The sequence below is a fragment of the Chaetodon trifascialis genome, chromosome 14 (assembly GCF_039877785.1).
Source record: "Chaetodon trifascialis isolate fChaTrf1 chromosome 14, fChaTrf1.hap1, whole genome shotgun sequence".
Taxonomy (NCBI): domain Eukaryota; kingdom Metazoa; phylum Chordata; class Actinopteri; order Chaetodontiformes; family Chaetodontidae; genus Chaetodon; species Chaetodon trifascialis.
The window spans coordinates 26,135,001-26,151,068 of NC_092069.1; the positions used below are offsets into that span (position 1 = coordinate 26,135,001).

At 46.7% G+C, this 16,068-nt stretch overlaps 1 protein-coding gene across 5 annotated transcripts in view; it reads left to right on the forward strand.

Moving 5' to 3' along the window:
• Nucleotides 1–16,068, forward strand: part of akap6 (A kinase (PRKA) anchor protein 6) — a 165,760-nt gene that overhangs the window by 133,273 nt on the left and 16,419 nt on the right. For all 5 annotated transcript variants that reach the window (XM_070978774.1, XM_070978777.1, XM_070978778.1 and 2 more), the window contains exons 18-19: nt 10,883–10,966; nt 11,282–11,434. In XM_070978774.1, coding sequence (XP_070834875.1) covers nt 10,883–10,966; nt 11,282–11,434 — 237 coding nt within the window. The remainder of the gene's footprint in view (nt 1–10,882; nt 10,967–11,281; nt 11,435–16,068) is intronic.

Genomic DNA, 16,068 nt, shown 5'->3' on the forward strand with positions numbered 1-16,068 from the left:
ACATCTGTTTGAGTCCACGAACTCTCTCTCTCTCTCTCTCTCTATATATATATATATATATATATATATACACACATACAGCTAATAGAAGGTGACAGCGAGGCTCTGATGTCAATACCTGCTGCATGATGAGGATTAAGGATCCACAGACTCCCTGCCAGGAACACAGGCTGCGTGTGTGTGTGTGTGTTCCTCGCTTGCAGCTCTGTTTGTGTTTATTCCTCGGTTGCGTGTGTGCGTGTGCGCGCTCGTTGCTGTTTTGAAGAGGTGTTTTCTCGTTAAGAGTCGCTCGTTAGGGGTTGAAGTCGAGCAAACAGGTGAGACGTTGCCGCGGTAACAGCATCAACAAACAGATCAGACTTTCATCTTCATCTGCTCGGGAGGAGAAGAAAACACTCGGCTCTTTCATCTGCTGGAGGAACAGAGACAGAGAATCAAAACACAGCAGAGACGGGAAGACGAGAAAGTCCTGTAAGGACCGAGAGACGGCAGCCAAGACGAGGACAAGACAAGAGGAGACACGGTCAGGAGCAGCGATGGCAGGTTACTGAGTCCACTGGTTTTGGTGGAAACTAGATATTTTTCTAGTTAACCAAGTCGATTACGATCGCTACCTTCATCTTGTCGTGCAGGAACATGATGAACAGCACTGATCCTGAACCAGCTCAGACCTGACAGTCACCAGAGGAAACCATCATGACCTGAACGCTGACAGAAGGCCACATCAGCGTCCTGGAGCAGAAGCTCAGGCCAGGAACAAACAAACATGGAGGAGAGGGACGGAGACATCAGTCCAAACAGGAGGAGGACTTTTTACGTTTGAAGAGTCTGACAAGGGCCAGAAAACTGAACCCAGAACAGGCTGAAACCAGCTTCACGTCGGCCAGGAGAGCCGCCAACAGAGCCGCCAACAGAGCCGCCAACGAGGCCAGAGTCAGACGTCCGCTTATCTATTTTACATCCATCTGCTGTATTTTGTTACATACTTACAAAAACTTCACACAGAGATTGTAAATCAAAAGAAAAAAATGAGAAAGAACCTTTTAAATGTCGGGCATAAAATTCAAAACGTAGAAAGAAGCGTTTCTTTCCTTTTGGTCATTTAAATAAACTATAAGATATAAATTATTTATCGAGTGAATTCACACAAAATGTATATATGTATATCAGGATATGAGGTTTTGTTCCCAGCAGCGTTTAAAAAGGAAAAGAAAACCTTCAGTCTGCTGAAAATGCAGGAAGAAACAACGTGAAAGAGGTGGAGAGAGTGATGGAGACAGAAGATAAGAGGCGAGAATGAAAGAGAGAAACAACATGAGAGCGAAGGAAAATGATTCAGGTTTTCATTTCACTCAGCTTCTCTGTGACGTCCTGTCTGATATTTCTATTAATTACATTCAGGTGTATTTTTTCCTACATTATCCTGCTGACAGTGAACGCAGCTCTGCTGTCAGTCTGACTCGTGTGGATCAACGCTCAGACGGTCGTTTGTCTCATTATGAACTAAATATTCACACAGATGCAGTTTTCAGACAACAACAGCCTTTTTGTCTTCTGCTAAATGTCTCTTTGTCTGTCTGATCAGTCTGACTTAATGACACTGTCCTATCACATGAGACAGCAGCGGTGAGATGTGTGTGTTGGACACTTTTAGTGGACGTGTGTGACGCTCAGTGTTTTCTGCAGGAGAGTTTTCACAGCGTAAAGAAATCTGTTTTAACACACTGAAGGAAAAGAAATGAGCCCAAAAGTATAAGATGACGTCTTTAAAGTAGACACAGTCGTCCCATCTGTGTCCAAAACATCCACTTTCCATGAGTGGACAGTCCACCCTTCAGCTTTGTGCCAACATGTTTTTAATGGTTTCTTTAACTTAATTCCTTTGGCCTGACTGATTCTGAAGCAACGCCTTCAGAGATTAAAGATTTTCTCTGCACAGCAACAATCAGCTGAGTCCTGACTGCTGCGACCTGAGACGAGAGGACGAACGAGACCAGAGACAGTGTCTCCACAGAGCAGATAAACGGCCCAACATGTGTCATAATATCCAGATGTTTGAGCCTACCCTTCATCCCAGTCATGATAAACGTGACAGAAAGCTGAAGACGGCCCCGGAGACACGAGTAAGGACAGAGAGACAAATAGAGACAGGAGAGAAAAATCACCTTCATCTGCTAAAACAGCAGGAAAAGACGGAGAGACAAAACAAGGGATGGAGACAGGGTGAAAGATGGAGACGGAGGAGACAGAAAAGAGAGGAGAGGGTGACACTGATGGGCCTAAAGAGGAGGAGAGATGGAGGGAGCGCAGGGAAAGTGAGACGCAGAAAGAAAGGAGGAGGAAGACGGATGAGAGGAGGAGGTGAAAAGACGAATATGCAGAGAAATGCAGACAGACAGAAGGAGATTGGCTTTTATTGATAGCAGCGCTTTAAGTCGCGGCGGCGCGTTGGCTGGGCTGCATTAGTGAGAACAGTAAATGCTTTCACTCACAAAGACTTCATATATCCTCCATTTGTTTACTGCTGCTGAATATTTTAAGAGCAAAGCTTTCATCCCTAAAACGTCGCCGAGCGTCGAGCAGCGAAAGGACTTCAGCTAATAACTCACAGTAATCAACGAGATCTGATGACGGCGCGGTAATCCGCCGTGACTTTGGCTCGAAGGCCGCTCGGCTTTCGGTCGCAGAGGCCGATTTTTTTTCCACGTTGGCTTTAATCAAATGACTGAAACGATGTTTTTAAAGGATTTTCCATCAAACCTTCGAAGCTGAAAGGCTGCTTGTGCTCAGGTTTCACTGCTTTGTTTGCACGCCTTCGCTGAGTGAACAACCCAGAAAATGAATGTGTGCAGGCCTAATGAGCCGATTATTGTTTCAGATTTTCACTTGTGTCCATCAGTGTGAACAGAGTCCTGAAAACATGTAAAACACTAGAAAAAGCTCTCAGACCTCCACTGAGGAGGCGGTCAGAGAAAACCCACAGCTGAGCTCTCAAAGGACGAGTCCTCTTCTCTAAAAACTCCTCTTCAACGTCCAGGAAGCAAACAGAAATACTCAGTCTGAGGCTCAACACAACAGCTGGCCAATAAAAACCAAGTCCAGCCAGAGCGAGAGGTTCGATGGCGAGTCCACGGAGGAGAGAAGGTGGAGGTGGAGAAGCGTCCCATCAGGTGAACGATGAATTATGGACTGACTCTGGGACAGTGGACACCTTTCAGACTCGTCTCACAGTGTTCAGCAGCAGATGAGTTCACGGCTTCAGCTCCTGTTTGAACGTACAGACACTCATCACGTCACTGTTGAGAGCAGTGAGCCGAGCTGCGTCCATGACAGGATCACAGTGTCATCTGACCTTTGACCTTTCCCTGAGAGAAATCTGGAGAAATCCCAAAATGAAAACATCAATTACTGTGTTGATATTTTAATGCATCCTGGTCGGTGGATTTTGGCGTGAATGTCACGGAGGCGGCAGTGAAGTGGACCTGCAGAGCGGGACGCAGGTGGATTGTGGGTCAGCAGAGGCAGGACATCAGGTTTCATTCTAACGTCATGTGACTGTTTGTGACATCATCAAAGCAGAGACGTCGCTGAGGACGACGACGTGAACACACTCCATCGCTCGTTTAACCCTAACCCTCAGAGCTCATCGTTAGCTTCAAGCTTCGACACCTCGGAGCCGCTTTTCAAGGAAAAGTCTTTTCTTCTGGCTCAGTTTGACGTTTCTGAAATGTGTATTAATGATCTTCTTCTTCCTCCTCATCTTCTTCTTCTTCTGATGTTTTCTAGCAGTTGGCATCCAGACGTGCTGCATTACTGCCACCTGCTGGATTGTAGCAGCTCCACAGAGCAAACTGTTTAAAGGCGCTTTGCGTATTTCTGGTTTGTGCAGCACCGCTCTGATCGTAACCAGTTCAAACTGGATTCAGGTCGACTCAGCTGCTGGTTTCCATCAGTGAACTACAAACCTTCCAGGCCTCCAGAGGGTCAGTGTTTCATGTTCAAAAGAAAAAGTGGAGAATCACTAAACTCTGCGAACTGATGCAATTCATGTCAGAAACTTGCACCCTTTACTTTCCAGTCATGAGTGAATCAAACTGGGATGGTTCGGGTCAGGGACCCACTCAGCATGTGTGAAGGTTTTCCACGTAAATAAAGGTCACAGGAGCTGAACATGTAACACTGCAGACTGAAGCCGCTGATCACAAACATGCTGTTTGATCAGTTTTTTCACAAAGATCCTTCATGTTTTGTCCCTTTCACTTCATTTCGTGCCCTTGACTGACGCCCAAACCTGAGTTTCACCACAAAAGATCCTCAGAGAGAGAGACTGTAAACCTGCTGTGTAACCATGTTTACCACACCTCCAGTCCTTGTCAAGGACCCCTTGGACCCCAGTTTGCCGATCTGCAGCCTCGAGGTCGGAAGACAAGGCTGTGAGTGAAAGATTTCTTCTTCCGAACCCTGAAGGAAACGACTTCCGAGCGCTCCTCCTGCTCAGCGACAGTCGTCTGGATGCTCTTGAACAAACCTCAGAGGCAGAACGTGGTTCAGCTACAACGTCTGCATTTTTCCAAACTCAACTGGACGAACAGAGGAAGAGAAACCGGAGCAGAGGAAGAAAGAAGTTACCGAGAGGAAAGAGAGGAGGAGAACGAGGGAGGGAGGAGGAGGAGAACGAGGGAGGGAGGAGGAGAGGAAGGAGGGAGAGATGGAGGAGGAGAGGAAGGAGGGAGGAGGAGGAGAGGAAGGAGGAGAGGAAGGAGGGAGAGATGGAGGAGTATGCAAACACCAAAGTTGGGTTCGCTGTAGGCGCTGTTAGCAGCGGCAGAGGGAGTCTGTGTGGGAACAAATTGTCGACAGGAATTCATTAGGCTCGTTGTGCGATAACGAGTGCTTGTGGTTTTAATTGACTTAATCAACAAATAGAATTAATCAGAGATTTCTAATTAATGGTAATTGATTGAAATATCCACTGGGTCACCACGCAAGCAGCCCAAATCCTCCTCCTCCCTCCGTCTCCTTGTCTCTCTTTATTTCTGTCTCTCCTCACTTTGCAGTTTGTCCTTGTCTTCTTTCCCTCTCGTCCTTGTCCCTGTCTTCCTATTGTCTGTCTCCCTCCTGTGTCTCTTTCTTTCTTTCTTTAACTTCCTGCTCACTCTCTTTTGCTGTCTTCATTTCTGTCCTTCTCCGTCCTTGTCTCTTTCTTCCTCTCAGTATTTCTTCTTTTCTTCTCCTTTTGCTTCTGTCTTCTGTTTTGTCCTCATGTCTCAGTCTTTCCCTCACTCTTCACTGGTGTCAGATCAGTTGACCTGAGTTAAATAACCTAAAGGCTGCTTTGGTTGTGTGTGATGTTGCTTCAGGTGATGGAAATACTCACATTTCAGAATCGTCTCGCACACATTCAATCGTCCATCGCAGCGTCTCACGTCACTTTGCGTCGAGTCTTTTAAGCTGGACGGTCCTGCTTCTTGTTGCTGCCGTCCTCTTCGTCTCCACCTCGCTGTGCCGACACAGTGGCCTCATTGAATCCGACGGAGGGGTTGAACTTTATCACACAGTGCTGCTGAATGTCTGAACGCAGCCTTTGGGGGGACGTTGGTGGACGTCGGCTTCGAACTGTCCTCATCCTCCCTCGTACTGACAGTTCATGATGCTCCCGAGTAAAATGAGCCTAAACTGAGCCTAACCTTAATCCTGAAATGGATCCATACGATCAGCAGCCAGAGTTCTGCTGGTTTGTGGCTCTGCTCAGAGGCTGATGTGAACGAATCGCCGTCTGAATGACGTGAAGTGATCTGAGCTTCAGGACTTTCAGCCGCTCTGACAGCCTCTGCAGTGAACCCTGAACGCGTCTTTGTTTGCAGAGCTGCTCTTTTCTTTGTCTTATTTCTTTCTTTCTCACATATTTTTCTTTTCCATCTCTCCATATTTGTCATTTCCAAGGCTGCATAATAAACTTTGGTGCTGAGCAAAATACGCGACATCAAATATTGAAAACAGTGGAGTGCTGAAGGCTGGCATTGAATATCTCAACACATTTGCCAAAGTTGTTGTACAGCTGCTCGTGTTTAGCAGCTAAAACTTGAGAACTTAAGCTTCTTTTGTGAAATGAAAGGTGGGTTTGCAGGAAACATTCCTCAGTAATGTCTGTAAACCGTGTTTTTGGAAATGAAAGGCATCGTATCGTCAAGAATCAACAGGGTTCAGATGTGTCCCCGTCCTCGTCTCTCTGTGTCTCACTCTCATTTCAAAGTGCTGCACTGTTTAAAAACACCGACATAGCAGCCGTGCTAACAACCTCCACTCTCCTCTATCTTCCATCCTCTCCTCCCTCCCTCCATCCCTCTCTTCACGGCAGGTCTCGGTAATTAGATTGTGGAGATGAGGAGGTGGAGGAGAGTTAAGAGGATTTTGTTTTTAGGAGAGGGAGATTTAAGAATGAGAGAGAGGGGATGGAGTGGTGGAGGGAAGAAGGAGAAAGAGAGGGAGCGAAGGTGGAATTAGAGGAAGAGGAGAGCAGATCCTCTTGGTTCTGTTTATCCTCCGCCGGTCGGCTTCCTGAAGGAGGATGTTGAGTGACAGACAAATAAAGAACAAGCGAGAAAACAAACGACGAGATAAAGACATCACTTGTTCTTCATCTGTCTCTCCTGGTGGTCGACCTTGAACGTGACGTAGCGACAGAAGCAGCGTTCAACCTGAGAGGACGGAGGGTTCCTGCCGCGGTTCTAAAGGGTTCTTTGGTTTTTCTGTAGCCTCTTAAAGAGCTGTGAGACCGACGGATAAAAACAACTCCTCAATCGATCCGTTCTTCTTTGTAGCCGCATCCTGCAGCTCCTCCAGTGGACCCCCTGGAACCCATTCAGCGTTTCTTCAGGCTGCAACCACGAATCATTCGCAGGACGTTCAGTGATGTTCTGTCACGTCCCTCAGCGTCTCATACAGACGAACAAGGTTAACGCAGGTAATTCATAGATGCAAGAAGAATTTCTTGAGATTAATAACTTTTTCCAGTGCTGAAAGAAGATTGTACATCCGTCTGAGTGGTCCCTGAACGCAACATGCACATAGCACTCGATGATTTCAAGAAGACAGAAGTAGACGCGGGGTGTTGTGCTCAGTAGAAATGTACAAACGACCAGTTTTCCTACGTTAGCTCGCAGTGATGAAAAAGGCAAATGTCGAGCATCGTCGCAGCTACAAACCTGCTAAACTGGACAAGCTCTTCGGTGGAGCTTCCACAGACCTTGTCCTGCGGGGACAGAGTCCTGCAGGCAGGTCTTCAGGTGAGCCAGCTGACAGCTATTGGTTGAGGAGGATTTGTGAGGAGAGCTTTGTTGCTGCTGTGGAGCTGAAACTGTTCCAGAGACTCAGTTTGTCTGGAGGAAGGAACACCTGACGACGTCTGTCTGGTCTGACGTTACCAAGAACCTCGAGCTCCAGCAGCTTCTCACATTTTAGCAGATCTATCTTCTCGTCTTTGTCTTCTGTCTCTCTGTCCTCCTTTGTCTCACTTCCTTTGTAACTCACTTTAATCTTCCATCTCTCTTCACGCTTCCCCTCCTCCTCCTCCTCCTCCTCCTCCTCCTCTTCCTCTCTGTCCGACCTGTGTCGTTTTCTGTGTCTTGTTTTCTGCCTTTCTGTCCGTCTCGTCTCTGCCTCTGCGTCCTCCGTCTCTTCCTCTGCAGCCACTCCATGGCTTTCCATGTATTTTGGAAGAAAAGCTTTTTGGCAAATATTTGTCCGACTGTGTCTGTAGAGCCCTCTGAGTCAATATGGGCCCAACCAGGCTCGACCCGCCGGAGAGAGAGCGAGAGGGAGGAAGAGGGATCAGTGAATAAAAACCAGCCGTGCAGAAACAATACAGACTTAGGATTCTGTCTTTCTCTTCTCTGCCTGGAAATAAACTCCCAGAGAAAAACTTCCACCAAGCTGCAGTCGCCGACGACAGAAATGATGTTTGTCTGTATTTACACCGGTCTCATCCACTGAATGTGTTTTAAAATGCTTTTTAAAGAGTCAAAGAGGGACATTTTGTGTTTTTGAAGGTGGTGGCTGCTTCACAAAATGTCTCTTTTCTCATGGACAGATGAAGCGATGAAGCACATTCAGCGTTTCTCAGTAAAACCTCGAACGTTCTGAAAGCATTAACTTCATAAACGCACGAGACACAAACAGGAATCTGTGCTCAGCTGCTGGAGCTCAACACTCGACATGACACCTTAAACCAGGCTCAGGAAGAAGATGCTGATGATGAGTTTTAATCCCGCCTATCAAACAACCTTTAATGAGCGAAGATGTGAATCGCTGAACAGTCGTGAAGGCGGCGTGTGTGGTTAGCGTTCTGATTTAGGAGGAACAAACTTCCCATTGTCTTCTTCGTGTGTCTTTAAATCACGGTTGTCTTGCTGGCGCCCTTTGAAAACAGCGTCAGGGAACATTAAAAAGCTAAATCCATGCAAAGGAACAGGTGGCAGCTGCTGGCCTGTTTACGTTTGTACTGCTAGCGATCAGATTTGGGTTAGCATGTAGCCTGCTAGCTCCTGTAGCGACGAAGAAGCCACAAACCTTTGACCAGCAGCAGCTTCAGCCGTCCTTCCGCGTCCGTCCACAGTCCTGCTGGACACTCTGAGTGTTCGGCGGTACAGAATACACACAGTCATGTGTTGAGACGTGAAGTGTGAAGCTACTTTGGGTCGCTGTTGCCCACGAGGAGCGTCGGTGCCGTCTAAACCTCGATGTGGAGACGACCGTATTGATTAGATATTGAAGCCAATCAGTTCCGTCTGACATCCTGTTAAGCTGCGATCATTTATTGTCATGTTTGCTGACTGTGATGTCAAAGTTATGCAATTACCAAGCGGATAAAATCAATCGGGGCTGATGGCTGATGTGAGGAACTCTTCTCGGGGCGGCAGGTCTTATCTCCAGCACAAATATTCCTCCGTCAACGTGTCAGACTTTGTGTTATTGAAGCAGACTTTGTCGACGTCGCGGAGCAGATTTTAGAGTTATGACCGTCGTCCTCAGACTCTAACATGCTGAATTATTGTTCCAACTTCAATCTACTTTAATTCATCTTCCCGCCCCCCCCCCCCACGCCCCCCCCGCGCTGTCTGCTGCAGTTATTTGGCGCAGAGCGAGTATCACTCAGTCGTTTTGTTGTTGTTTAGAGCCTCCTCCTTCAGCGTAATACACACCTCCTGTTTGGAATAAATTTATCTGCAACCTCACAGACACACACACAAAACACACACCGGGCTTGTCCTCTTGATCCTGTCTGCTGTATTCTGCATCCCCATCTCCTGTTTAGACAACCGGGCGAGCCACAAATATGCTAAACTGAAGAGAGCGAGAAAGAGGAGATGAAAGACGGGAGAGGAAGAGTCGAGTGTGTGAGAGAGGCAGAGTGTGTGTGTGTGTCTGTGTGTGTGTGCGTGCAAGAAGGAGAGAGAGAGTAAGAGAATCCCATTTCATTGTAATAGTGTTTAATATTTATTGGAAAAATGTAAAGAAAATGTAAAGGAAGTGCTTTTCAGCGAGCGGGCAGGATTAGCATAAATAGTTTGGGGCTTGGACGTGTTTGGTCCCTGCAGCAGAGGAGTAAGGCTGTCCCCTCTATTCTCTGTCACACACACACTCAGAAATACATGCATATGTTTGCACACACACCCACGTCTACACACATTGTGCACACGCCTGCATGAGTAAACATTCAAACATGCAAACACACACACACTCACTGACCTTTGCGTGCCGAGGCTCATCAGCATATAGTGATTTATAATAGGCGCTGCCAATCCTCCTGTTTCTTTTCCTCTGCTTTGCATTTATTAGGCAGAAACAGAGGAAGCACAGGGGGGATATTGGCTGCTGTCATTTATTTTATGCACTGTTACTGCTGATCAAGGGTCTGTGTGCTGAATTTGACTTTATGCTAATGGACTGTTCTGAATGACCTGAATCTAACTGCACTGAACTGTGGAGAATTGGAAAAATAAATAAAACACATTTAGCTCTTTTTTTAAAGGATCATTCTGCTTTATTACAACTTCAGTCTCACGTTCTGTCAGCGGTAATAAGATGGCGCTCGCCAAATGATGGCTGAGGTCTGTGAACGCAGCAAAGTCTGACGCAGCAGTGAAGACAGAAACAAGTCCAGAATGACTTTATTTAGAGGTGAAAACACCTGAAAACAGTATGTTTAAAGTTTTGATCAGCTTCATTGATTTTTGTGATGCAGCGACACCTTTCACAGACTGAAAGATGTGGAACGCTCCAGAAACACCTGTTTGGATCATTCCACAGGCTGATTGGTTACAGGTGAGAGGATCATGATTGGCTATGAAAGGGGCGTCCTGGAAAGGCTCAGGCTCGTGTAGGAGGTGAGATGAACACAGGAAGCATGCAGGTGCTCACCCATGCAGTGCTTTAATAGGTCGAAGATGCAACTACAGAAAGTATGAAGGGTCAAAACTGAAGCAAGCAGTGATGATGTACAGACAGTTTTAAAAGCATTTTATAGAAATACATTCTTCTAACCTTGAGGTTTGTTTCTAACCCGTCTGTCCTCCTGTCTGTCTGTCTGTCCTCCTGTCCTCCTGTCTGTCTGTCTGTCCGTCTCTTTTATCTGACTGTCCATTGGTGTTCCCTGATCCCAGTTCTGCACTAAAGCAGAGTTACCCTTCAGTCTGCTGCTTTGTTGCTTTGAAACGTGAAGTCTTTCTCTTTACATGGACGCAGACTGAGGATGGAGAAACGTCCATTTGTTCACTGAACTGAAAGACGCCTCCTGAACCTAAAATCAGCTGTTTGTATCAGAATGTAAAGCTGCATCTTTCTGACCATGTTTCTGTCTTCTTGCTTTTCTCCCTCTCGTCAGTCTCTGTGTTCGGAGGTGCGAGCTCGACGCCGAGGAGTCTCCTCTGTTCTGAAGCTCTGCCAGAAGCTGCTGCAGCAGAGCCAGGTACTCCAGAAATCACTAATAGACTCAACTAAATCAAAGAAGTCCACTTTGGCTTTATCGCCGCTGACTTGTGACTTCAGCTGGACTCGACCCGGACAGATCAGCAGACCTGAAACTGCTGATGAATTTTTCATTAAAATTAGTTTGATTTGAGTTTTCTTTCTCTCATCAAACCCTCATAAATCAGCTTAACCTTGACAGAGGAATTATATTGTTGCTCATTCTTAAAATCATGAATTTAATCATATGATTTGCATGAAAATGGCCTTTAACAACTCTGACTAAACTGTTTCTACACTCCCACCTCTGGGACAGTCGGGCCCTATGGCGGAGGTGGGCCCAGAGGCGGAGCAGCACTGGGAGGCCCTGCAGCTGCTGTCAATCAACCTGGAGAGGAGGTGGGAGGCGATCGTGATGCAGGCGCTGCAGTGGCAGAACAGACTGAAGCGGGAGCTGGGAGAGCAGCAGGTTAGAGCGCTCTGACATTTACACTTTACATCCTTCACTTGACACTGCAGGCAGTCAGCTGACGCGCCGCTACACTCAGCGAGCATGTCAGAGTTTGATTTGACGCTCAGATGCAGCGTGAAAGACAGATGGTGCCGTGATTGAAGCTGCGGCGTTTTAGTTCTGGAACGTTCTTCACAACCCGAGACGGCGCCGTAATGTTTGGTGAAATCAGCACCGACTCTGGAACAAAGCACAGATTATGAGCTGGTCTGATAAACCTGAGCATCAGAGACAAGAAAATGAATGTTATTATGGTCAGGTGAGAGAAATGCCTCTGCCGTCCTGATTGGACAGTGAATTGCATGATGAAGAGGCTCATCAGCTGCAGTGAGGAAGTATTTCGTGTAACTTGGTGGACTTTCATGATCTGTTCGAGCTCCTCTGACCTGTGGAGTCCCTCAGGGATCAGTTATTGGGCTTCCATTGGTTTGATGCGTCGCTTATCTTTTCTATGCCGATGACATCCATGTTTATGTTTATGAAAACTGAGTCACAGCAAAGCTCTTCTCTTAGCCTCCACCCAGTCTTACTTCAGGACGGAGTTGTTGGCCACGAGCTCGTAGATGTTTTCCAGAAAGTTTGCAGCTTTGCTCTCTTTGAGAAATCCTTCAGTTCTTCAGTCTTTTCATCGTTTTCAACACCAAATATTGTTCAACTGCTGCTTTTGTTGCTGTCACTGTTACAGTCACAGTTTAAGTGTAAAGGTATAGTTGGTCCTGTGGACAGGGGTCAAAGGTCAGGGGGTCACCAGAAGCATGAGGGATCTCCCTGTGGGGACCTTGAATATCCACAGCTAATGTCAGTCTGGCCCGTAGTTTCGATCAGATGAAGATATCTGAAGATCGACGGAGCAGCGGACTGATGACACTCCGCCTCTTTCAGAGTAAAACTGTCTTTGTCTTCGTACTTCGACTCCACCGTGAACCGAACAGTCCACAAGCAGCCAGCTGATCATCTGCTGGTTCTCCATCGGAGTCACACAAACCACAGTTTGCATGTTGCAGCGCCACACGTGTCTGCCGCCATGACGGCACGCCACCAAACGGTTTGAGAAAGCTTCAGCCAATGACGCGGCTCAGGTTCCAGGTCTCAGCTACGAGCCGCTCGCTGGATGACGGCTCAGCACGTGTTGATGCGGAGCGGCGAACCTGGAGGGCGTTAAGAGAAATATTGGTCACGAGGGAGCCGTCCAGAGTCGAGCTGCTCGGGCCGAACGAGGCTCAGAGAGACAGACAGAGAGACGGGGGGGGGGGGGGGGGGGCTGGGGGGCTCAGAGCTGCTGCAGAATGGAGCTGTTATGGATTTCTAATAGTGATGAATATGGTTCTATAGAGACAGAAGGAGAGCTGCATTTGAATATGAGGTGAAGGGTTTAGCAGACACACGCACACACACACACACACACACACACACACACACACAGTCACACCTCTGGAAGCATAAAAAGCTGCTAAGTAAACACACAAAGTAACACACACACACACAGCTGCATAAAAACTACACAAACACACTGATGGAAAAATATAAACGTAGAAGAGTGTCATGAGAGCACACACACACACACACATTTTATTGATTGCTGGCAATTAATTGACGGATAGCGATGTGTTCAGAGCTCAGAATGAGGAGAGGGAGGGAGGGAGGGAGGAGGACATGGAGGAGCAGAGATAAAAGTGTTTTTCTCCTCAAAGCTGAAGCCGGACGACACCTGACGACCTCCTGTTTGGGTTTGAGATGTGACCCCAGACCATCATCAGGAAAATTGAACTCATCTGACACAACATGGACTGTTTCTTTAATGCAGTTCATATCTGATGTGCATATATTTTGACGTTTATTAGTGTAAGAGAGAATAAAAGTACATAAAGAGAAAATCCAACCAGCCAGACGCAAACACAAAGTGATGTCACAGATAACGTTCAGTTATTGATCAGCAGTCATTCGTCTATCGCCCTGAGTTTGTCACAGGTAGCCTGTCCTGTCCTGTCCTGTCCTGTCCTGTCCTGTCCTGTCCTGTCCTGTCCTGTCCTGTCCTGTCCTGTCCTGTCCTGTCCTGTCCTGTCCTGTCCTGTCCTGTCCTGTCCTGGCCCGGCCTGGCCTGTTAGCAGCAAAGTGAAGGGAGCTGGTGAGCTTTTCTGTTTCCAGTTTAACAAAATCCACCTTCATGGGATGTCGTACATCAGGTCATACTGGTGATGGACAGCTCTGTCGTACCTGCTGTCCCTCCTCTCCGCTCTGAGTTACTTCTGTTAAACCTCAGATGCTAACGAAGCTGATTTTCTGGCTTATTTGAAGGCAACTTTAACAGATTGTGCAGAGCAACCGTTTCCAGATGTGTTGCTGTTTGGTGCTTTAAGCGTCTGCAGGGATAGAACAGCACTGAGCTGAATTAAAAACCATCAGAAGGCCTTTGAACGGGATGCGCTTCAGACTCTGTCGGCTCGTTTGTGAGAGTCAGCCTAATTCTGCTGCACATGAGCTGCTGGAGGTGAGACTCTCTCATGCATTCACACACACACACACACACACACACACACACACACACACACACACACTTTATTGTAGAGGAGGAGAAGACAAATAACAGAGGCCAGACACTTTGACCTCGCTGCCTGGCTGGAGAGTAATTTCACTTCTCCTGGGGATGGGAGAGGAATAAAGAGAGAGAGCCGAGGAGGGAGGGGGCAGTGAAGTGCAGGGAGGGAAGGACCGGAGAGGCATATATCTGGGTGGTTTAGCTTATAAATGAACACTTCTGCCGGGTGATAAAACGATTGTCCTCCTCTGGTCGCTCTGTGCGCATGTGTGTGTGTTTGAGAGAGTGTTTGTGTAAATGAGTCTGCTGGCTTGCGTACAAATGGCCGCCGCCGCGCATGTTTCAGGTTTCAGCCGCCTGGTGTTTGTGTGCGTTACTGTGCGTGTGCGTGACGTCGACACACCCGTGTTCATCTGTCCGGTCACTCGTGTCTGCAGCGGATGAGTTTACAGTAATCTGATTACAGCCCATCATCGGACAGAGGCGTCACTGTGACGTTCAATGATAATAATAATAACTTTGTTTGTGTAGCTTTTAAAAACCAAGTCATAAAAAAATGAGAAATTACCAAATTAATAATACATAAAAGTGGAGTTGATCCAGTAATGACGACAGGAAAGATTTGAATTAGTAAGTAAAACACAGTGAAAACAGAAAAATTATGTGAAAATGTGCATTTCTAAAGTAAGAGCAAGGCAGCTTTATTGGAGCAGCACATTTAATACACCTGGAAAATTCAATTTGCTCCACAGAGTAAAAAAAATCAGCCCAGGTGAGAGATTTCTTTATTTAAAAAGTCTAAAGGTGCAGTTAAAATGAAGAGAGAATAAGAAACACACAGTAAGTCCTCCCATATTTAGATTGATTAAATAAAAAAACAATCAGCCGCTCGGCCTCGTCTGTGTTGTGTGATAACAAAATGCTGCTTCACTGTGTCCAAGATCACACCACGATGTCTGCCTCCTCGTTTTGAGAGTGTGTGAAGACAAAGCAGAAGAAGAAGAAACAGCTTTTCAGAGTCAGGTGCTTCTGACTCCAAGGTCTCCTCTGGTTTTAGCCTGGACCGAGGAGCTGCTACCAAACCCCAAACAGGCTGTAAAAGAAATCTTTAAAATCTTAGAATCAACCAGTCGAGAGGCTGAAGTAGGCGTCATGTGGACTCTTCTTTTGGATTTTATGAGCATTTTTGTTGAAGAGTCTTGGAGAGGTTGTACAGAGTAAGACATGAACTCAGCTCTGGGTTTTGATGCAGCAGGTTAGAGATCTGAGTGCTCGCTGGAGGGATCTGGACTAACGATCATGGCTTCTGATTGAAAGGAGGAACGTTTTCAGTTTGTGTGTTGACCAGTCGTGTCGTGTTGTAAATCTGGGAGTCGTCCACCTGAAGGTGGAACCTGATGTTGAACCTTTGAACGATCTGACCATGAGGTAGCACAAAAATGTAGAATCACAAGGGGCCAAGGACTGAGCCTTGAGGCACTCCAGAGGGGAAGTCAGAGGGGGAGGATTTAAAGCCGCCAGTGGCCACACAAAAGTCCTGTTAGAAGGTAGAAATAAAAGCAACCCACCACTGCATCTGATAGTCCAAACCAATGTTCAACATCTTAAAATCACATGATCAGCTGCGTCTCAAGCTGCTCTGAGATCTAAGAAAGGAAAGACGAAACACACCAGACGAGCACGTGAGGTCAGGCCTGTTAGATGATCAGATACCTGCAGGTGACCTCAGCTCTCACCTGAGAAGCCTGTGAACATGTTGTATCAGAGGCGTTTTACAGTGTGAGACATATGTTTGCTGTCTTTGTTCGCTCAGTACGTGAATATGTTGTGCTGTCCGGAAAGCAGATGAAGCATCCTATTTTATCTTCTATTTGATGTAAATGAGTCTAAATTAAAGCTGCAGGGTGTTGTGAGGATGAGGTTTCACTAAGTGTACCTGCTAGTCGAATGTAATATATGGAAATTATATTTTATAACACTTTCCTCACGATTATGAAATATATTTCAGAGCGGAGTTAAGAGCAACATATGGAGGTTTTCATTCACTGTTTGCAAT